The sequence below is a fragment of the Xiphophorus hellerii genome, chromosome 22, assembly GCF_003331165.1.
Source record: "Xiphophorus hellerii strain 12219 chromosome 22, Xiphophorus_hellerii-4.1, whole genome shotgun sequence".
In the NCBI taxonomy this organism is placed as follows: Eukaryota; Metazoa; Chordata; class Actinopteri; order Cyprinodontiformes; family Poeciliidae; genus Xiphophorus; species Xiphophorus hellerii.
The window spans coordinates 17,820,273-17,843,900 of NC_045693.1; the positions used below are offsets into that span (position 1 = coordinate 17,820,273).

A 23,628-nucleotide genomic window follows, 5' to 3' on the forward strand; every position below is an offset into this window, starting at 1 on the left:
CAACTCAGATAATTATATTTTACAGAGGCATTGGTCTGTGTAACTATTACAGACTCCAGATCACAGCTGCTAAAAGTATTGGTGTGTTTTCTGGATGTTGTGAAATATAAGCCGACTGTTTGGCCTATTGAAAGAAAGTTGTGTACTTGGTAAAAATGTCAAGATGGACCACAGAGTTTAATGGTAACATGTGTTCTGTAAAAGATGTCCTTGCACTCTCTGGAGGTCTTGGAGTACATTCTACTTCTTTCATTTTTACGAAACGGTTACAAAACAGCAATCAGTTCTCTTGAATGGAAACTGTCCCTTTACCTTCCTTTGATGGTCTCAGCATTGATCACTGTACCAGTATAGCTGACACAAATTGACACATATACAGATACAATGGTCACTTTTAGTGTGGTGAATCACAGTTAATGTTAGACTTTTGGTTCTTTTGTTGGACTTTTGGTTCCTTGTTATATGTTGTCCTTCTCAATATATGCCTGTCACAGTTTTCTTTTTTCCATTTATTTACCGACAAGAAAGAAAAAATGTTTTCTTTTTCTTCTGCTTTACAGAAATTGTATTTGTGCTGGTCTATCATGTAAAATGTCTCTTCCAATGAAATACGGAGAGGGACTTTTTTACTTTACAGAATTATGCTACATTTTCCAATAAGGTAAATATTTTTTGGCTGTTTGTTGCTTGCAAACAGCTCTTTAAATTGACTTTCATAAAGTAAAAGATGCACACTGTAACTGATTAAAGATTTCGTAACAAGAATGATGCTCTGGGTCTTAAACTTCTGGAAGTAATACTGAGTCGGGTAACTTCTATCTCTATGACCATAAGTCAGTGAGTCACAGTGCAGACTCCAACGTGCCAACATGCATATCTGTGAAGTGGAGCCGTTAAATCTTAAAGGATATATTTGCTTATATCTTGAATGATCAACAGTAGAGGGAATAAAAATCTTTCATCATAATGAGAATTCAAGGGATAAATGTCAAAAAGCTGGGATCATTATGAGAAAGAAAATGTCAGTTTGAGATTAATGTTGATGGTGAGCATATGAAACACAAATATATACTGCTTGGCACAAATATGCATGGAATTCATGTATGCATCTGGCAGTCAGTGGTTTTTGCTCCCTTTTTAATGCTCCCTGTTGATGTCAATTGATGAGAGCAATTACAAACATCAGATTTTTATCTAAATACATCCTACTTAATTTCCAAATTAAAGTGGACTTTGTGACGGTATTTTTTAGCTATAGATTTTCTAATAATTGTTTTCTGTAGTTCTAAAAGTGCCGGGTCAGATCTGGAAACAATTTTAGTCAGTGTTAGTTCAAATATAATCCAGTTACACAGTCTTCTCAGCAAACCCGCTAGAAAAAAAAAAGAAGTATTCGCTAGGGTGTACATGCACCTCACTGGGAATCTGCAATAAAGTAGGACAGAAAAAACTAAGCCCTGATTTTTGTATTGGGAGAAATTGTCTCGAAGTCAGTAAATGTTTGACTTTTTATTATATAATTCACGCATGGAAAGAGCTTCGGGTCTAAAACCTGCACACACGCCATCTCTCCTAAGGAAATGTACACAATCAATTGTCTGCTAATGTGTGTCGGCTAACTGGAAATACCCAGCTGTGCCCTAATGGCTTCTGTTAGGGATTTTTTGGTATTATCATTTTATTCTTATTTTAGTTCACATTAAGTCTATAGATCTTTGTGATTTTCTGTTTAAAGTGTTCTCTTCTTTAAATGACCTGGAGGTCACTACTGTCTGTTCAACTTTACGAGAAATAGATAACACTGAGTTTCTCAGCCCTTTTGCAAGAACACCCCCTAATTTAGTAACTACCTGTGAACAGTCGTATTTTGTTTTCTTGACAGTATTGACCGAGATTTGAACCGGGCTCAGACCTTTGATCAGATATCACATCTGGACCTGGGTTGTTAGATGTTTGGGTTAGAAGCTTTACGACCTCTGTTGTTTTTCCTGACTGCCCTCTTGCCTGTTCTCCTTTGACAATAAAAACAGGAGCTCATGTGAGAGCAGTTCAGAATGCTTTGTGGATTCCTCGGAGGAAGGATTCTCAGAGCCTTCTCCCAGGAGTTCTTAAAGCCTTCTCCTTTTGCAAAAGCTTGGCTATAAAATTCATATACGTTGTCTGTGGTTCTTTCTTTTATTTAGGTTCGAAAGGAAAATACCTATCATTTTGGTGCCGAAACCCGGGATCTCTCACCTCCCCCGCTGACAGGCAGAGGAAGACCCGCTGAATCCGTGCACGGCCAGATTCAATTGAACCTGGAAAGACAGACTCAGGAAGCAAATTCTTCGCTGGGCCAGCGACGTAGATCCGACTTTGTCTGCCAACGGCGGAGTGACGAGATCCGACTGGACAACCCGAAAACTACAGAAACGTAGGTGAATTTTAAGTCATATAGGTTTGAGTCCTTGTCAAATATTATTTTGACTAAAGAAATACAGGTTTAAGTCCTTGTCAAATATTATTTTGACTAAAGAAATACAGGTTTAAGTCCTTGTCAAATATTATTTTGACTAAAGAAATACAGGTTTGAGTCCTTGTCAAATATTAATTTGACTAAAGAAATACAGGTTTAAGTCCTTGTCAAATATTAATTTGACTAAAGAAATATAGGTTTGAGTCCTTGTCAAATATTAACATTTCAATTTGACTAAAGAATAATGAAGGGTTAGAGTCCCAGTTGACAGAGAGTTTCAACTAAAGGCAAAAGGATAGGCTCTTAGAGCGTCCTTAATTAGAGAACGCCTCTTAAGGGAAAGTCCTCACGTAGATAGGAAGTTTGTTATTTGCTGTGCTGATATTGGTGTTTTGTTTGCTGTTTTGTTGCTGTGTGTGCATGAAGGAGTGAATGGTGTTTCTCTCTCTGGGAGTAAAACTCTCTGCCTTCGGAATTAGAATCCAAAGTGAAGAACCGCTTGGAGCTCGGCTCTGAGTAGAAGCCTGTTCTTCAGGAGGCACTGAGCGCTGACTTACAGCACTTTCTCTGAGAGAGCACGCGATACTAGTATTTTTTAAGCTACAACTTTAAACAATGGGAAACACAAATTCCTGTAATTCCTCACTTATTGAGGGCCCCGAAGGGGATGAAAAGTACATGATGTCCAGATTTCCTGGCAGCATTTTATATATAAAAAAATGGAAAAAGAAATATAAAATAGATGGGAAGCTAAAAATTGATCAATGGCAAGCAATTGTGGGAATTTTGGAGAGTAGTGTAGCAAGAAAAAAGGTTAAAGACAAAAGGCCAGCAGATATTGACAGGCGGAATGCCTCGGTGGGACGGGGAGAGCAGGTACGGCCGACTGCTCCTCCCCCAACCGCTGCGGCAGATTCGTCTGCCCTTGTCTCAGTATTAACAAACTCGGTAGATAGTCAGCCGAGTGCACTTCTTAATATCAGAAAGTTAGAACAAATGTCTGTAAAAGGGCAAATTACAGTCATTTGTCAGGAACTAAACAAGAAACAAAAACAAAAACCACAACGTCCAGATGGATGTTGGAATTGTGGCCATTTTGGCCACTGGGCTAGACATTGCCCAGAAAACAAAATAAATCACCGGAAGGGTGGCAGATGGGAGAAAAAACAAAAGTATAACTCCTCAGCATGACTAGACTTTTCCACAACCGAACAAAACTTAACACCAGATCAAATTGATGAAATAGTGGATGTATGTGCAGCTTGGGATATGTTAAATGCATTAAAAGAAAAACCTTATATCACACTGATTGTTTGTGGGGAAAAAGTTGAATTTCTATGCGACACTGATGCATGCAAAACAGTTCTAAAAACTAAAATAGAAGGTGTAAACCCCACAAATAAGTCCATTTGGGTGAAATCTGCCGATGGTCAAACATATAGGGAATATATGTCAAAAAGCATATCTTTTAAAGATCCTGAAACAGGAATTAAAGTAAAAGCTTCTGTTGTAATGTCACTTAAGTGTCCAATAAATCTGTTAGGTAGAGACCTAATGACAAAATTAGGGATGGCAGTAGTCCCTGTACAAGATGGCATGAGAGCTGTCAGACTAAAACATTCAGATCTGTATACAATTCACAAGGATGAAAAATCTACTGTTCATAAGATCTAAAGTCAGCTGACAATCCTCATGTCCCAAGAAAGCTTCTTAGAGAAGCTCGAGGACAGCTGGACTCGCCTGAAACAGAAATGAACTATAATCAGTTGCATGTAACAATGAACATCCTAAATGATTCACAGGATGATTATGTGCAAAAACAATTTTGATGAGAAATGGAATGAAACAATAAAAAAAAAGGAAAAGAAAATTTTTCTCAGAGAACAATGTTTTTAAATGTATTGATTACTGGGTAGAATAATTATAAAAGATTAAAACACCCACTTGGTGCTATGATCCTTTGGTTGTATGTCTAGAGGTGTCAGCGATCAGAGTTTGGTACCGACCTGGACTTTATCCAGCCTCATATCTCACTTAAATTCCAAATGAGAGGAGGGCTGCTCGCTGGCTTCACAGATTCAGCATTAGGATCAATAAACTTAAGGTAATTCATTGATCTCTGATAAAATGATTACACAGACTAAGTTAATTTAAATGTAAATTAACTTACATTCTACATTTTAAAATTAAACATGGCAAAGGATGAAAGAGACTATGGGTTTTAACATGTTTCATGTTTATATGTGTTTTAAATGATTTATGTTTATAACATATAAACAATGTTGGGTACTAAGTGGCTAAAACTATACAATCAAAAGAGAGAAAATATATATATATAAAGGAATAACAAACTAATAAACTCCTATTTGCTTCTTTCCTTTTCCTCTGTCTGAGCCTCGCTGCGGTGCGTCTAACCTCTGACCTCAACTCAAACCTGTCTTGCTATGGCCGAGATGATGTCCCTCTTTCGTCACTAGCTAATGACGGCAATCAAGAAGACAAAGAAGAGTTCGATCACCTCCAGACACTGAAGAATCTGCTGATTTTAATTCCCTGACACCTGGGAACTGCTATTCAGCAAACTCCTGCATGGTGTCTTGCTGGACATTGGACTGAAATTACATTCTTGTGTTTGGATGCAACTGAACTCTTACAACCTCTGCTGATCTACTCCCTGACATCAGCGTGGAGAAGGAAAAGATAACGTACTTCTGAGACAAAGACAACAAACTGAACTATTTGATGCTTGTTTTATTTGTGAACTGTTTGGACATTGACAGAGGGACAGTTTGGACAACTCAAGATCCAACACCAGAGCCAGTTGGACTGACAGGAAACTGCAGAGAGAGTAGGAGGGAGGAGGGAGGATTACACCCCAGCGACGCCAGCACTGGGAGGAGGAGGGAGAAGTGAAACAGAAAGGAGAAATCCAAAGATAAGTGTATCACACACACAGCTGTCATACACTGTTATTGCATTGAAGATTTGCTTGCTAACCCTGCACACAAATTATCTAGCCAGAAGAGGAAGTCTTAGAGGTTTTTATGTTCAATGATAGACAAATTCTCTCAGTTTGTCCCTGTTAACTCTGAGTCCTGAACAGCAGGACCACTGCTAAGGATCCTTTTAGGGTCCACGAGCCAAAGGTTGGGAAACCGTGAAGGGAAAACTGCAATCATTGAAAGTTCAGCAAAGAACTAGCAAAAACTTATGCCACTAAATTACACCAACTAAAAATCATCAAAGATTTTAAGCTAATAATTATTTGCAAAATTTCCTTTTTCCTTTTTTAAAGGACATGCTAGTTTGGATTTAAAATTAAAATATCTCTAAGTGTTAAAACTAAAAATAATAAATAATTGATGCTGCAGTGTTTGTAGACCATTAAATATTTGTTGCACAGTCAATGTAGAGTTAAATTTTTTAATGAATCTACATTTTATTGAATTGGGTGAAGTGTTACAGCAGCAGGAAAATCAGTTACTGCTGGATTCTAACACATGTAGTTCCTTTGAAATGAGCACGTTGCCTACAACAGGATTCTGACAACTAGAGATAAATGTTAACAAATTAAAAATGTTATTAAGAAATATTGGAAAAATTTTTAAAACGTCAGAAAATTTGATAATAATTTGAGCAAAGAAAAACAGTGAAAGTAGACTGAAAATTTGTTAACTGACTGAAAATCTAATAGATTTTTATGTTTCTGTTTGTGTCATTTTGCACTGATGAAAATGAATGTGATTAAGAGAACAAACAAACTATACTCAAGAACTGAGTAACTGATCAAATTATTGATTATTTAATATTTAGATAATAAATTGTCAGCTGGTTTGGAATGTGAGGTTAAAATAAACTTAGATGTCAAGTAACTGGATACTCCAAACTGATGATTGTGAATAAGAATAATATTTTCTAGACTAAAGATTAAACTTTGAATCTAGATTTGATTGATTGATGATTATTAAATTCATAAAGAAATACTGAATTAGAGGATTTGAGATTTTTGTTTAATTTTGGGAAGGTCATTTTTTTTGAAAGGGTAAGGAAATGTTCTGCAGACGAGCCAACTCTGGGTTGTGCCATCTGACAGGAGTAGAGCAGAAGTGTTCCACCTTGATGAATTTGACAACTTCCACATAGACAAACCTTCCTGCCACAATCCCTGTAAGGCAGTTGCAATTTTGACACATGGATATTGTCAATGTGTCAACTGGGAGGAATGATTATTAAAATGAAATGAATCACGGATTAAAATGAAAAAATCAAATTCTTACTTAAAAATTTTTTTTAGTGCTGTATAGTACTGCATGACCTCTTTGTGTTAAAAACAATCCTCAGGGAAACATGAGACCAAAAAGAGGAAGTTTCCCTAAACCTTCTTATCAATTCCAGACAATGCATATGGATTTTAGTGAACTTACACAAAGCGGACCATATAAATATTGTTTGTTAATGATTGATGCTTTTTCTAAATGGGTTGAAATAGTCCCAGCAAAGCACGCAGATGCTTTGACAGTAGCTAAAGCTATTTGTAAAACTGTTATTCCATCACATGGCATACCACTACCTTTTTATAATAAAAAGTAGATTAAGAAATGTATGGAAACAAATGTTTAGATTTGGTAAAGATGTAAATAAGAATTACACTCACACAAGAAGGATTAACCATTTGAAATAATTCATGAAAGACCATACAGCTTGCCAATGTTTTCTGCAGATTTGCAGAAAGCAGATGTGGAGGAAAAATTGACAGAGTACATGATCAGGACGCTAAAGCAGAAAGAGGTGTCAAATGCAAATTTACTGCCCTCTGCCTCTACTCTCCCACAGAAAGCCCCTCCCATCAAGCCAGGAGACTGGCTTGTCAGAGAAAGGAAGAGCTGGGCCAGCCCACTGTGGGAGGGACCATTCCAAGTGCTGATAACCACACCAACTGCTGTAAATATTGCTGAAAGACCCAGATGGATACATCTCAGTCACTGTACGGTACAGAGAGTGTTAGACTTCTAGATTGAGTGATGGGGAAGATCTGGCTACACAGGGAATTCACTGTATAGATGTGTTTTGTCTCAACGCCAGCAGAAGAATTCAACAGATCCTCACTCTTTTAGCCTAGAAATTCTGACATCTCTGTAATCTGAGCAGCAATGGGACTCTCACAAGCCAGGTGGAATCCCTGCTGTGCTGTGACTGCAGCATGTTTATTGTGTTGGAGTGGGGGCTGTCTCACCCTCAACAAGATAAGGAGAGAAGCAGACACATCCTTCCCCCAGACTCATTCACAAGATTACAGCCCCTATTTGTGGTGGCAACTGATGAATAGAACTGCATATGAAGAAAATGGGACCAATACATAACTGTGGTCTGAGACATGGAAACAAGCACACACCCAAGTGACACCATACATCTGCCACAGATAGACCTCTGACTACCAGAAGTAATTATTTTGGTTAGTCTTAAGCCAGGAGCCCTTGGTGTCTGTGTGTATAATGGCACCACCTTTCTGGGGACAGCTCCATAGAACCTGTGAAACAAAAAATCTACACCTCCTGTGACAAGAAAGCAGACATTTTCGACTGTGACGACTGCCAAGCGACGAACCACATCAGTACTGCCTGTTCCAAAAGATGGAAGTCTGACCGCAACTGTACCAGAGTTATTTTTCTAAAGATGAGGAAGTTCGACATCGGAAGCAAGACCAGGGGACGTCAAAGTCACCTTCTGCAGCACCATCATTCCAGGGAACAGAGGATCCAGGACAATGGCAGACTGTGACTTTCCTGAAAAAGGTCCAGGACGTTCACAGCCATGGACGCTACTGCACTAGGAGAGATGTCATGCCGAAAGCCCAGCCCAAAGGTGGGGAGGCCTTACTAAAAAAAAACTGGATTTCCTTGGACATTCCGGATCTGGAGCGGCAGAGAAGAGTGTATCCAAAGTCTATTCCCATCAGTGGGAGTAGCTGAAGTTCGAGACCATGTTGAGATCAACAGGAACTGGAGGAACTATACATGATGCCCTGCATGAATGGGAAGAGCTTAAAGACTATGTGGACGATGCAACTCAGAGGTCACAGCCTTTTGACTCTATTTCTTGGCTCACCTCCGGACCCTGGTGGCAGCCTTTTTATTAAAGATTGGAACACCCATCATGACTGTACTGATCCTATTCTGTCCCTATACAACCTGCATCATTCCAAGTCTTCGTAGCATGATGTTAAAGACATTTAACACTGCTTTGATCAGCTATCAGATGGACAGGGTAACCTCTGACACAGATGAGGACTACATCTGGTTTCCAGAAAAATGAAGATAAACAGGAAAACAGGAACATATGATGATGTGCTATACCTAATAAACAGATTAAATCATTTGCTCAATGGCTCCTGCACTGAACATGTGACAATAGATGATGTTCGTGATTTAAGATGCATTTGGGGTATACTGTTTCTTTTATTTTTCATTTATTGCATTATATTCCATATATTCATTGTGTATTTTCTGTGTTTAGATTAGAAAAAAAAAAATCTTGCATTTATTGGTTCTTTTCTTTTCTTTTCTGTGCTTAGCTTTTGCTTAATAAAATGATAAAAGGGGGGAATGTTAGGGATTTTTTGGTATTATCATTTTATTCTTATTTTAGTTCACATTAAGTCTATAGATCTTTGTGATTTTCTGTTTAAAGTGTTCTCTTCTTTAAATGACCTGGAGGTCACTACTGTCTGTTCAACTTTACGAGAAATAGATAACACTGAGTTTCTCAGCCCTTTTGCAAGAACACCCCCTAATTTAGTAACTACCTGTGAACAGTCGTATTTTGTTTTCTTGACAGTATTGACCGAGATTTGAACCGGGCTCAGACCTTTGATCAGATATCACATCTGGACCTGGGTTGTTAGATGTTTGGGTTAGAAGCTTTACGACCTCTGTTGTTTTTCCTGACTGCCCTCTTGCCTGTTCTCCTTTGACAATAAAAACAGGAGCTCATGTGAGAGCAGTTCAGAATGCTTTGTGGATTCCTCGGAGGAAGGATTCTCAGAGCCTTCTCCCAGGAGTTCTTAAAGCCTTCTCCTTTTGCAAAAGCTTGGCTATAAAATTCATATACGTTGTCTGTGGTTCTTTCTTTTATTTAGGTTCGAAAGGAAAATACCTATCAGCTTCTTTCATACACAAACACTCCCTTATACGTCATCTGGATCCCCCCTTAAATACTCTAAGAAGCCTTGAAGTTATCACAGATTTATGACACTGTCAATGTTTACGAGCTAAAATCTTCATGTGTGTAACAGTTAGTCCTCCGAGAGATGCAGACAAAGACTTGCTTTTCCATCACTGCTATAAAGATGGAGCTTACAGATATAATCTCTCTCACTGATTGTATTTGGAGTGACTGGCAGAGACATTACTCTCTTAGAGATGACTGCTCTGAAAACAAGGCCTGGATTCCCAACAGCCTTTTATCTGTGGCGTTACTGAACAATCGTTGTGTTTGTCTGTCTTGTATGCATTTGTGTGTGAGCCCCGTGTTGTGGAGTTAAATGGGTATCACAATGCAGGTCACATGTAGGTATTGTATGTCAACATTGTGCATGCAAGCTGTGAATTCATTCTGATGCATATGATTCAGCACAGGTCCATATTGTTGTGATCAACACTGTGACAGTACAAAACGTCCCTCTTTGTTATTCTGACAGCAGTGCACACAAGCTGAAGTATTACTAACATGATCTTTAAGACGTCATTTTGCCTTAGGATATCCTCTCTATTAGACTGATTTTGTGCATATAAATGGAGAAACTGACAGTCAGCGACTCATATGATTATCAACCATTCATACTGTCTCTGCTGTCAGAAGGAAACAAGATACACCTCATAAAGATAGCAGATGGAAATGAGATCGTTTTTGCTTTAACATTACTGTGATAAAATAGCCTCATAACTTTGACAAAAGGCTAGTTAGATGCAGCCTCCAGTCGCTATGAAGCTAAACTGACTTGGAGTGGAGGAGATAATGACTGACTTTTTATTTTAGGAGAAACTGTTTTCTGAAACGCTCAAGGCTCAGAACCATTACTTTCTACATGCTGATTTACATGCAGGCACTGAGCTGTAAATTTAGGAATTATTCATTTTTGGTCAAATCGGCAACTTATTCTGAACATCAAAAGCAAGTTAAAAAGCTTAGGTTTCATGTATCAAGTCGTTTTAAAAACTGTGATTTCAAAACAACACATTTTTTTGTCTTTCTTGTTAAAGTCCTGAAAGTAATGGAGAGTAGCCCCTCATTTAAATGCTGATGCACATGGCTGATCAGCTGGCTGAAAGAAGATTCCTACTCCTGGCGTAAAAAGAAGATAAATTCAGCTGTTTGGTATATTTTTGGTTCCCAAAACAATCCTTCAGTTGACACTAAAGGATCACCACTTGTTACATACTTTTACCTAATATATGTAACAATATATTGGAGTAAACTGAGTGGGCAGTTTACTCCACTGCCCGCTCAATTGCAATGCCTGTGTGACATAAATTTCTTCATCTAGATCTGCCAACTAGATGTCTGCAGATGTCCGTGTGCAGCGGAGCGTTTTGTGACCATGGTGGCTGTGTACCCCAACAGAGACGAAACAAATCCCATTCTAAGCTTGGTGCCACATTGAGCACATAACCAAACACATTACGAATTTAGGACTGAAAATGTGTGGAGGAAAAATAAGCTCCACTGATATTCTGTGGGGACATGAAGTTCAAATCGTACCGGTGCTTAGATGCACTTAACAGTTTGCAAAGACTGACTGAAACATACATTTAGACGGATTTATTTCTTCTGCATCAGAATTAAATTTAAAATTTGCACTTGCAACTTAAAGCCAACAAAATTTGGATAGTAAACTGCAGATTCAAACAGGTTCTCTATGAAGTGGAAACTAATGTGAATGGTTCTCAACAGCAGTGTTGGTATGAGAATTCAAATACCTGTGTATCTGTTTCTTATTATAGAGTTTATTGGTAATTAATTTGTCATATACGTTCTCTGTTATTTGTTCATGCTTTTTGTGGTACTATGCTGAATAATGTTTTGATATACAATCCATTCAAAACACTTTGATATTTAAATGCTTAAAGAATTTATTTTTTCCTACTGTCTCCTTCTCCCGTTTCAAGACAACATAAAAACTATTTAGTCTGCAGCCTTTTGATGGAGCTTCCTCCTTCTATTGTCACTGCTGTCCTGTTATCATCTCTATTTGTCTCTGACTCAAACCTTTTTCTTCCGCTTTTATTTCCAGTCGGCATCTACCTGACTGCCATCATGTGGAAATAATGCGACACAGCTTGATGACAAAGGAACTCTTCTGAGTGTCAGGAGAGTCTCAGGCTGCATGTGAAATCTTACTTCATTTGCCGAGACTGGCTGAGTCAAACCCCAAATGAGGCCAAAGCTTTACACTTAAGTGTCTGTATCTAGGAACTAAACATAACATATTGATTAGAGGAGCATTCTGGGGACACTAAGCATCCTGGAAGGTGTAGTGCTGCTCATAATGTCTGCGTAAGTTATTTTAAGGGCTTGTTTCTTTAGGGAGAATGCAAGCTAGCAAATACTCTAAAAGGATGAAAGGTTGGGGATGGAAATATTATTTTCAATGTGCCGATGCAGGAAAATTTTACTATGCAATTAAAATAATTGCATAGTAATTTCATGAATTAATGGTAATTAATTAAACAAACCATGGCAGTTTGCAGCTGCCCAAATCACCCTTGAAATGGTTAAGTCAACATTTTTAAAAAGGCTCAGAGTTTAAAAATTGCAGCAAAGAAATTGTGAATAAAAATGCCACTCTAACTGTTCAGGTCCAGTCTGTCTGTAGAATAAGCATGTAGGCCAAAAATGTACATATAATTTCTCTTCTAGTGGTCTGAAAAAAGGTCTTAGCAAAAGTTTGTCCTTCACATTGTGTTGGAACTGCAGGGTTTTTGAAATAACAAATACAGAAATGAAACAAAAAGTACTCTTATGAAGAAACAAAATATCTAATAACACTGAATATTTCATAATAATCTCAGTTCAGAGCAGCTGGTTCCTTCATCAGTGAGCCGCTGAAGTCACTTTGGTGAGTCGCATAAGTTTAAGATTTTTCCTTATCAAACTTTGCCTTATGAGATGTTCTCGTCCAATGCAAACCCAATACTGCTTATCGTCTCGTATTGTGAGCTTGTAAGGTAAACTCCTAAGTAAAAGCCTTACCTCAACACAAATAGGCGGTTCATCCAAATTCTAAAGATATAATTACTCACAGAGGGGGACTTAGGAGATTACTGTATGTGATTAAAATTAACTGAGGCTACATCCTCCTACAGAGCTGCATGCACAGATCAAATTAAACTGCTTGATTGGAGTGTGAGTCTCCATAAGCACTACTGGCTGCATGATTTCCATTAGAGACTATCACCTTTAATAGACACCCTGGCAGCTGAATTCCTTGGTACATTCATGTGTAGCGACACGCATTAAAGTAAAGACAGTCATCCTAAGAGACAGCGCCGGTGACCCTGTTAAACCAAACACACTTTTGCCTGTGTAGACAATTACATCATTTGTTCCATGCATGGGTTTTTATTAAAGCGCGGCAGGAAGTATGGGCCGATGGGCTGGTAGATGGGCAAAATAAAACACAAAAGAGAAAGCCAGACGCTCTGTCGCCAGTGGGAAGGGGAATATTTTATCCCGTAAGAGTTGGCTCATCTCCCCGTGGACACCTGTTGCCATAGTAACTAGAGCTGGGAGTTTGGTCGGTTTGACTGGTTCATTGGACTTGAGAAGGGTCAGCACAGGCTACGCAAGTTTCCAACCATGAAATGGTTGACCCCGCCTCGCCACACTTTAACATGTGAGGATGGAGGAACCTTTGCCCTTCATGTATTCATTAAATCCAAGGTCACTATCTGATTTTTTTTTTTATATAAGACTTGGAAATATGAGCCAGCTCTTGATATAAATATATATTGAAATCTCTTCTCAGTACATCCAGAATATCCAGAATGTTCCTTTGTTTCAGTTCGCCCCAACTCTGACCTACCTGCATCTATCTTAATCCATGCATACAAATATCCTTTCATCAATTATACCATGCCTCACCTCGTCTCACCTTTTGTCTTTTTATTATTCCGCTCAAACACAAATTTGGAGCTACTTCCTATTTCTTGCCTCACCTAAACACACATTTTTCATTTTGACATGCTATCTTGCGAGCTTTCAAATGTGTGTAATCCACCATCTGTCCTGTGCTTTCTCAGTCTCCTCTCTTTAATCTATCAGGCCGATTATTCAAATTGCCAGTCTGATGGACCACCTACTCACCCACTGTGCATCTCTCTGAGCTGGGGCTCTGACATGTGAAAGAGCAAGAGGCAGTAAACCTTGACATTCGTCTCACTCCGGGTCTCGCAGCACACTTGGCTGAAGTGTTGCGAAAACTCACACTGGGCTGATGGGCAGCTTTTGATAACTCAAGAACAATACTAGACACACATTCCTACTGCAACAGACCTAAAGTCTTCTACAATGAGACTGCATATTTCAATGAAGTTGTGTGTTCAATGCGTCACCTTGTGTCGCCTTGGCAACATGTGGACATTTCAACACGGACTTGTGTGGAAATGTTTTAAGGTGTCTGTGAAGACTCACTCTTGACAGTGGCTGTCCTGGTGCAGTTGTAGAGAATAGCCAGCTCCCCAAACACCTTTCCTGGCCCCATGGTGCAGAGCTTCAAGCTTTCCTTTGTCACCTCCACCTTACCATCTGAAAAAGGCATAGAGATGCAAAAAAACATTTATTGTAATAGTTTCAGCTTGCACGGTAGATTAGCCAAGTTTGACACTAAATTAAGTTTCTGTGGCAAAGTTTCAGTGAGAAAGTGGAGTGGATGTAAGTGTTTGAGTATTTCGCTTCAAAATAAGTATGTTAATTAAGGCAATTGGTGTATATCTTAAGTGATGTACACTAAGAGGACTAAATTACAATTTTTTCATCTTAATTTACCACTTTCCAAAAGTATGAATCTGCCATTAACCTTTCCACATTTTGTCACATAAGAACCATAAACCTTAATTTATTATTTATTATTTTGAATTTTAGTGATAGATCAACACAAGTCATATACAAAAGAAAATGCAAAAATAGTTTCACAACTTATCTCCTTAGAAAACTGGATCTTTCTTTCGATGAAATTCCAACTAATTTCAGGAGTAAGTCCCTTCTCTATTTGTTATTTTTTACTATTGCAAGAAAATAGTAAATTGGAAGTGAACTGTATATTTTTTACCCCAGTCAGCAACATGTTATCTATTCCCACCCAGGATGAAACTATACATAGAGAGAAAGTCGTTAAGTGTGTCACCATCTCACCAGATTCCTTCCTGTGACTCTCGATGTTCTTATGTAACAGCTCTGTTTCCTAAAGGGAGAATTTATGTAGCATGAAGATGAAAATTTAGAGAAAGAATGAAAAGTCTTTCTGTCTAAGCCTTTAATAAATTTTTACACTAGCACTTCTATTATCAGCTGAAGTATTAAAACAAGATTCAAATTGTCAATAGTGACTAACTGTTCAAATGTCAATGAAAAGTCTGAGCTTTTAAAATAACTGAGAAAACCTTCAATATTTTAATTTGTGAGAACATGAAACTAAACACAAAGTAAAATACAACAATCTGCAAAATCTGCTTCCTCTATTCTTAGGTCTTTTGGAAAAACTGATGCTAATAACATCAACTCTTAAGAGTGTGCCCTGGTTTTTCTCTAGGGACAAATTAAACTCTTTCCTTCCCATTTTATAGACAAAATATTTCAAAAGCTTGACATAGCTGAAATAGATGTAACATCAGCCAAGTCTTACAGAGCACAAAACAATAGTTCTCTGCTAAGTTAAGAACAAAATCTCTGCCTAAAGGAAAGCTACTTATGGTTAATTCTAGGAAAACAAATCTATTCTTTAAAACAGATACCTCTCCTCCTCTTTTAACAGAGGATTTAAATGAAAAAGTATGCATATTTCAGAACACAGTAAATATTTGAAGATAGCTGTTTATCATCTTGAAAGCACTCACCTCATATGCAAAGATACTGATTTAATTTCAAGCAACTATGAAGTATGACTACCAATTTGCAGTATAAAATTAAGTGGTTGGGGTTTAAATTTATTTCTGGCTACTACCAAGACAGACATGAAGAAAGGCCAATGCTACATCATAAGTGAGATTACAGGGTGGCTACTATGGAACCAGTCAAAACCACAGCCTTGTCTTAGTTACATTTTAATATGCTGTGTGTATAATTGTAGCTGTAAATAAAATAATACAACTAGCTATCCAAGGGATGGACATAAACAGGACAAAGGCCTGGTTAATGTATCTGTTTTATACTCTGAATCACTTCTGGTATCAGTCCTCATACCCAGGCTTAGAGCACCACACTCTATGCTTCTTTGGTCAAACAGATGAGTTTTCCACCGTAACAAGACATCTGCAATTTTCTCCTCTATTCGGGTATTCCTGTAGTGTCAATTAAAACCTCCCAAAACATGAATTATAGAAGCAGACAGAAGGAGAAAGACTTCTAAGCCCAAGAAGAATGACTGTGGCTTTGTAGAGCGACCCCACGGCCCTCTACAAAGCCCTGATGCACAGAATGTGGTTGTTTTAGTCATCCACCTTTAAAACTACCACATTATGTGCATCCTTGCTTTGTCACCCAGTTGTCTATTCAGTAGTTGGCCATGTAGTTCCTTCTCAAAAATAAGCTGTTATTAGTCTTGCATACAATTTGAAGGTTTATTTATTTCCCCTTTTCTTTTTTTATTTTAATAAAAAATGGAAAACTGATTGTTTGGGGATTTTCTGAGGCCATGAAATACTTTCAACTTGACAGTTCCAGCCCACGTGGCAAAACGTTTGGACACCTCTGCCCCATAGACATCAGGGGTCGGTTGTATTTTGTGTTTTGTCAATGTATTGTTGATTGGTAAACACAATTTGACGTTAGAAAGCAATCTTGAAAGAGGTCAGCAGTGACAAAAAAAATCCTGATTTTGGAAAGCTCGCTGACCGCAGACCTCAAGGGAATTGCCAGGAATAGAAATAATAACAATGTTAATTTATTTAAATTTCATAAATGATCTGTTTGTTTCTTGTTTTGTTTTTTTTCCTAAACTGACTCTGGGAAGTTCACGCACACACCCCCACCGCACCTCCCCCGACAAAAACACACATGCTCACAGGGTCCAGCTCATTTCCTGTTTTTGCATCTAATAATACCTGCTTTATCATGCTGCTTTGTTATCCAGTGGAACTGAAAAATTCACCAGAAATTTAACTCTCTCATGATGAAGCCTCATTCAAATTAAGGCACATGCAAAACCAAATGATCACATTATGTAAAAAAGCTGATATGGCTGTACAGTATGTACTGTCATCAGTGGATGTGGTGTCAAAAAGCAAACAAGAAATGTGATACATTAAGAAAACAGCATGCGCTACATGTGTAGGATGCTCACTGCTATTAGCTTATCACTATCAGTGAACGCCAGCATGTCTTCCTCCCCCCAGGCTGTATGAATAGGTTTAATGGTTGATCATTTGAATGCGAGTCGCAATGTGCCTCACATAGCGGGGCATTGGAGCACACCTCAGAGCAGACTTTTCTTTGGCTCAAGATCAGATGAATTTTTTGGCTGGATTTCTGATTAAACGGCCTAACTCTGCCTCACACCATGCACTAGTGATGACTTGTCATATAATGAGAAACATCAAACCTCTATCAGTCGGGGTTTGAGTTCTCTCCTGCGACGAAGGATGTCTTGAACCCTTTTATGAATCGTTCATACGTATACAGAATTTTGTCTTTTTGACTAAACGCCATTTCTTTGCAAGAAATGTGAGTTCAATTTAAATAGAAAAGGAGGCCAAACATGAATTCCCAACCAAAACAGAAGACTGCCTCTGATGTTTTTAAAGTCAAGGAGCAAGACACCATTTATCTCCATCCCGGCCTTCCTTTTATTATGTTTTTCTAAGAGCATAAAGTGGACATAAGGAAACAGGATGTTGGGGAGTTCAAATCTCTGAGGATTTAACACAACCAGAATCCCATTATGATTGACCATAATCTTCCGGCAAAGTTCAGGGGTCAAATTACCCAATGTAAATTTTCTTTTCATCTGACCATTGCAAGAAAAACTAAATGAAGCAAAGCATGTTTTTATCCTGCAACAGCAGCTCAAAAATGGAAGTCATGAAGAGTTTTTGGTGCTACAGCACTTAAGTTTACACTTGTGACTTCAGCTCAGCAATAAAAAAAGAAACAAGCTGCACTCTGCACTCAATGGATTAGAGCAGTTAAAACCACAGTAAAACACCACACTGAAGCTGAAAGCCCATGTATTGAGTTTGACCAAGGGATATATTAAATGGCCATGGAAATGTGTTTCATAAATGGCGAGTTTTACAAAAAAAACTGAATCTGTTCTTTATTAGGAAAAAATTATGCTGTTTCTCTGATATGGTTGGGTCCTAACTCTGATCAAATCTATCAATTTTGGTATCTATCTATCTATCAGCTGTATAGCTGTATAGTATTTAAAAGCACTGTGTTCACTGCTGACTCCAATAAAGGTAAGTATGATATCATTGATATCAAAAGCGTTAGTCTATGTTGGGTTTGCTCTAAAGTTGAACATTGATCTGTCCTGCTCTGTAATGAGTTTGATGCCCGTCAGCTGTGACAAACCTGATTGTTTACTGGTAGCTGTGCAGAGAATCCTGATCTCTGAGATAGATTTTCCTCGACATCGATTAGCTCATCTCATTCTCTCTGAATTAATGATTAGTTGAAACGGTCAACATTCGCACTAAATTTATAAACCCAAGTCCCTTGGACCGCGGGGCTGTGACAAAATCAAGGACAAGGCCTTGTCATGAACTATTAAGTGCCTCCCTCAAGTTAGAAATAGAATAAATCCTTAAGTTTGAGAAAATACCAATGCAGACTTGAGGCAAGGGCAAGAGCAAACAAAGACTATCGTCTGCTTATCAGCAGCTAGAAGAAGCGTTGACAGATTTAGAGTTTTTTTAATCACACAGAGGAAAATGGGAATGACGTTTGTTGAGTTCAAAACACTACCGGAAAAAAAACCAAACACGTTGTTACAGCAAGCCTCTGTGAGTGTGTCAGTAGGCTGACAGATAGCATAGCCGCAAGATGTTACACACCAAGGAGAAGCAAGGCTTCAATAGACTGCCATTGAAGAAGTTTATAGAAAGAACTTTTTTTACTTAAAACTTTGAATGATAAAGGTGAAACATTAATCAACCGTGAGTCGTTAACTCAACCCTGTCAGCCAAAGGGCTGCATCAACACATTGCCCCTTTTGTGCCTCTCTGACCTCCTCAAATCATCCAGAAGTGCTGCATGTCAGAGTTCTTCCATGCATTTACCCCAGTCATGTCAGTATGTAGCATCAATGATCTGGTAGCAGCTGAAATGTGAAAAGAAAGAATGCATAGATGGTTGGAAGGATGGAAAAATACATCTGGAAAGAGATAATTAAAAAACAAACCAATGAAGGGTTTTCCTGTGAAGATTGGTCTTAAATAATTAAATTAAATTAAAGGGTGTTTTCCATCTGACATGTAAGTGTCTGACTCCTTCCCTTGAGAAAAGAGATCAAGTCTTAGCTATTATCACAGGTAAACAATTGCTCAAAGATTTCAGAAAATCTCCAAAAGGGAATTGATTCTGAAGCCACCGGAAAATGTTAGAAACCTATTTGAGCCTCTGAAGAGTTTTGACCACACTAACCCATTGTTAGATAGATTGTGTTCAAATGGGGAGAATTCAGGACAACTCCCAGCCTCCCCAAGAGTGACTGGCCATCAACAATCCTCTGAAATGACAGGTCTGTGACAGTCTGCGAGATTAGGAACCCAGAAAACCCATTATTAGACCAGGTGTTTTTCTCAAATCAGTGACTGTAAAATTGTATCATCACAATCACCATGAGCAACAATAGTGTGCATTTTAGTGGTATAAGAAAAAGCAACTCTGTTGTCCATCTTAGAGAGGCAACGTTCAAGAGTCAAAACCTTTGCAGTGTTGTGGACAGGAAGTGGGAACCAAATACCCTTTTCTTGTTTTAGGCTCTTAGTAATTAGAGATGCTCTAAGGATGTTAATAAGTTTCAGAAAGAAGCTTAACTGATTTCAGAAAATAGTGATAGCTCAAAAAAGCCTCTACCTTGAACTAAGAAACTACTGCATCTGGTGACAAAATGGCTTTATAATAGTGTCATTTTACAAGGCTTTCTGTTGTGGTCACAACCTACTAATTCAAGAGCAGAGACAATGTTTCAGACAGTGAAAGAAGCAACACCCAGAAACTCAATAACATACATTTAAGATAATAAAAAAAATAAAAAAGACATGATGGTGACTTTTCTAAAAGAGTATTTAAAAACTCTCTTTCAGATTAGCACTGTTAGCTAACTCTATCTGCAATCTCGCTGTGAGTTTTCCATATTTTAAACACCCCCACCTTGTGTCAACAGTCTTCTATTAGCCTGCTAACATTTTCAAATTATTTATGCTATTTAACAGAGAAGTTTTTGTAACTAAACTTCCCATGTTTTAGGTCAGTTAGGATTAGCAAAATTGCTTCTGTTTTCTAAATGCCACAATCAAAACCATGCGATGTTTTCAGACAATTTTGTTTTGATATAATTTATTTTTTTCTGAAAAGCATCAGTCACCCTGCATCAAAGCCAATCTATTTACATAATGCAGCCAACCCTCGTACTTCACAGCTGGAATGGTGTTCTCAAGTTTGCAAGCTCATGCTCCTTTCCTCCAATAATGATGATCATTATGACCATAAACTAAAATCTCAGTTTCATCACACAACAGGAGATATCTCCAAAAAATTATGGTCTCTGCAACTGAAAGTGTTTGTAAACTGCACCCTGTCTTTTCTATGTTGCCTCTGGAAGAAACACTTTTTCTGTCATGAGTGGCCTTTAAACCAATGGCCATAGCACTTGTTTCCTTGTGGTTAATAACATGCCAGCTTCTGGTACCATTTTCACAAATTCTTTTATGTTTCTTCTGCCGTTTATTGGCACATTTCAGACCAAATCATGTCTATCTCAGGGGTCAAAAAGCCCTCCTTCCACAGCAATTTGATGGTCAGATATTCCCATGGTGTGTATAATTGTTTGAAAATATTAATAAGGCAACTTGATTTGTACTCTAACAGCATCACTATTATTTTTTAATCTTTTGTCAAATACCTATGGACAAAATCCTGACTTTTGCAAAGTGTGTTTTGTCAAGAAGCAGTGGAGCAGCTATGCACCTCTCTGTAAATCAGACCTTGAGAGTAGACCGGCTGACGTCAAACTGTCTCTCTTAAATGTAAGCTACCAAAACAGGGTGACGAAAGGTGGGGGTAGAAAGGTGAGCGCAGCAAGAGGAGTCAGGTGAAAGACGGAGGCAGACTTGAAGAGAGGACAATAAGAACAGCAGATGAGGGAAGACACTGCAGGTCAGGTGCACCTGATGCGACAGGTATACTCAGCTGAACATCTCATCATTGAAGTTGAGAGAACTTCCCGTCTTTTTCACCTCGACCGAGGAGCATTCCTGCCGCCAGCACTGAGAAAAATTGCACTGCAGCTATGCAGAGAGAGTAAGAAAGACCTAAAGACTATATTCAGTGACTTGTCAAAAGAAACGAAAGGACAGCTGATTTCAACCTTTTTACATCATTGTGCCTCAGAGACAGTATTCAGCACGAATATGCTGCAGCTCTTCAGGTCTTCCTTTCAAGGCCGCTCATCTTCACACATAAAGTTAGTCCCAATGTGTGGAAGTGATAGGACATGTGGGGGAAGATATCACAGCTGTCCACTTGTCTATGGCTTCTCTTTCTCTCTCTCTCGCTCTCTGCTTCCATTTAAACATTATAAAAGGCCTGATGCCATGCCTGCTGCTCTACTTCCCATCAAACTCTGATTATGGTTGTTGTGTTGACAAGTTGATTGGTTGGCCAAGCGGGGAGGCAACTGAAAATGATCATTTATTCATACATTAAGTGCAGCTTTGTAATTAGCAGCTAACAATCTTATGTGCAGCATTCCTTTTATGCAAATGTGCCAATTTACAAAGCTTTAACATCAGTAAACACATTAATGTGGTATCTTAAAAAAAACAAAGTACCTCTTTAATTTTAGCATCCACTCATTTCAAGTACCTTGCTGTGTCACTTCAGACATGAGAGGGGATTTGCAGCACAATAAAACACACTTTTTGATACTTCATATCAGCACAATACAAAATATCTTATTCACTTCTGATATCCGTCTAATTTATCTCATTACACAGAGAAATTCTTCTTTTGTTTTTTCTGAAATTAGCCGAATCCTTCAAAATTATCCAGTAATCTTGTGGAAAATTAGATTGAAAATGAGTCTCTGCTTCATGTGATCCTATGCAGATTTCTAACTGGATGCCATGACGGCTGGGGAGGGGTGTGGGACTGGGAGTCCATGACTGAGGAGTTGGATGAGGCACAAATGCTGCAGAAACTAAATGCAAAGATGACAACATAAATTACCAAACTGTCACAACAAAACAAGCGACGTTATCTCAAGATGAGGATAATTAAGTGGCGTTCTGCTTATGATGACTTCAGCATCATAAGCAGCCATTTTGTTTGACAGAGATAATGTTCAGAGTTCCTTCGTAAGTGAGAGAGGTAGAAATGATTTATTGATAATGTTAATTTACTTTTTACAATTATGAAAACAATGCAGTAGGGCCCACCCAGGGTTTATTTAACAAAATTTTAAAAATATGTCCTTTTCAAATTTGTTTTAAGACACATAAAGTTGTTTGAACTGCATTTTTAATTATGTAAATAATGTCCAGTCTCCTTTCTCTTCTTTGATGTCCTGTTTTTTAGGGGGTTTTTTTTGTTTTTTTCTCAGTGATAAATGTGAAACTCGGAGAGGATGAAATTCCAGATGACAGAATGGCAAAACACCAACCATTCTTTCTGACCTCAATATACGCCTTCGACTGTAAAACAAAAAAGACAAGCTGCACTACCTGCCTTTCTAGCACCTCTTTGTGTCTCTCAGTAAAACACATTAGCAATAACAATAAGACCACTAAGGTAAACATCATTAGATGTACAGACAGTGAAGAGAGAAAGAGAGTTGGAAGGAGAAAAGAACAATGATGCACTGGTACAAGGACATACTGTCCTTTCTACTTCCAGGCTTCTGTGGTTGGAGGAACAGTTTCAAGTGTTAGTACATCTATTCATAGTTATTGATCATTACCTGAGTTAAAAAAAAAAAAAGAAAGAAATAGTAGCAATGTCTGGAACAACATAAGAGATGAAGAAGAGCAGGAAAGGAACAGTTTGTTTTTTAGGCTTGATTCATTTTGTGCTTAAATCTTGACAAAAAGGCAGCACTATGACTGCAACAGCACACTGCAGAGATTTAGAAGACTTTTCAAAATCCACAAATAATGTTTTCTTGGAAGATTGTGCCGTATTAGGGTGTGCTTTATCAAGGTAGCTCTGGAATGACTTTCGTTTCTTGAGAAATCATTGTAGTGTGTAAAAGAACTGCACCTTGCATCAAAAGCAGTTACATACTGGATGGCCACTTCATATACCCATTTATTGTAGCTGTTCTTGCTATGGCTTAAGCTTCCTCTTTGCCTATAAAAATCAGCTAATTAAGTATTTGAAATGCTTTTAATTGTTTTCTATTTGTCCATGACACACGTAAAGAGATATTGTTCTTTCTGCTTCCAGGATAGAAAAGAAAAGACAGAAGATTTTCTGTCCTTTTTGCTTCAACATCCAGAAAATATGTTGCTGCTCATTCGTTTTCTTAAACTATCCATTTTAAGAAAACTTTGGTTTGTGGCTGTATGATTGCATTCATTGTGTGTTTTACTTAAAATATTTAGGTACATATTTTTAGAAGACAACATGGGATTGAATGTGAACTGTTGCCTTTGGCAAAAAGGTCCATGTGTAGACTACTGGCTGCGTTGTTCTGTAATGTCAATAAACTTTGAAGAATAAGAGTAAGTCAGAATTAA

The 23,628-nt window shown here is 38.1% G+C and overlaps 1 protein-coding gene and 1 long non-coding RNA gene across 3 annotated transcripts in view; one reads left to right on the forward strand and one right to left on the reverse strand.

Moving 5' to 3' along the window:
* LOC116713518 (cGMP-dependent protein kinase 1) overlaps window positions 1–23,628 on the reverse strand; it is a 100,843-nt gene that overhangs the window by 50,900 nt on the left and 26,315 nt on the right. For both annotated transcript variants that reach the window (XM_032553696.1, XM_032553695.1), the window contains exon 3: window positions 14,144–14,257. In XM_032553696.1, the coding sequence (XP_032409587.1) occupies window positions 14,144–14,257 (114 nt within the window). The remainder of the gene's footprint in view (window positions 1–14,143; window positions 14,258–23,628) is intronic.
* Window positions 1,938–8,984, forward strand: LOC116713519 (uncharacterized). The gene is made up of 2 exons (XR_004337885.1): window positions 1,938–2,413; window positions 7,289–8,984. It is a non-coding gene; the product is annotated as an uncharacterized LOC116713519 (long non-coding RNA).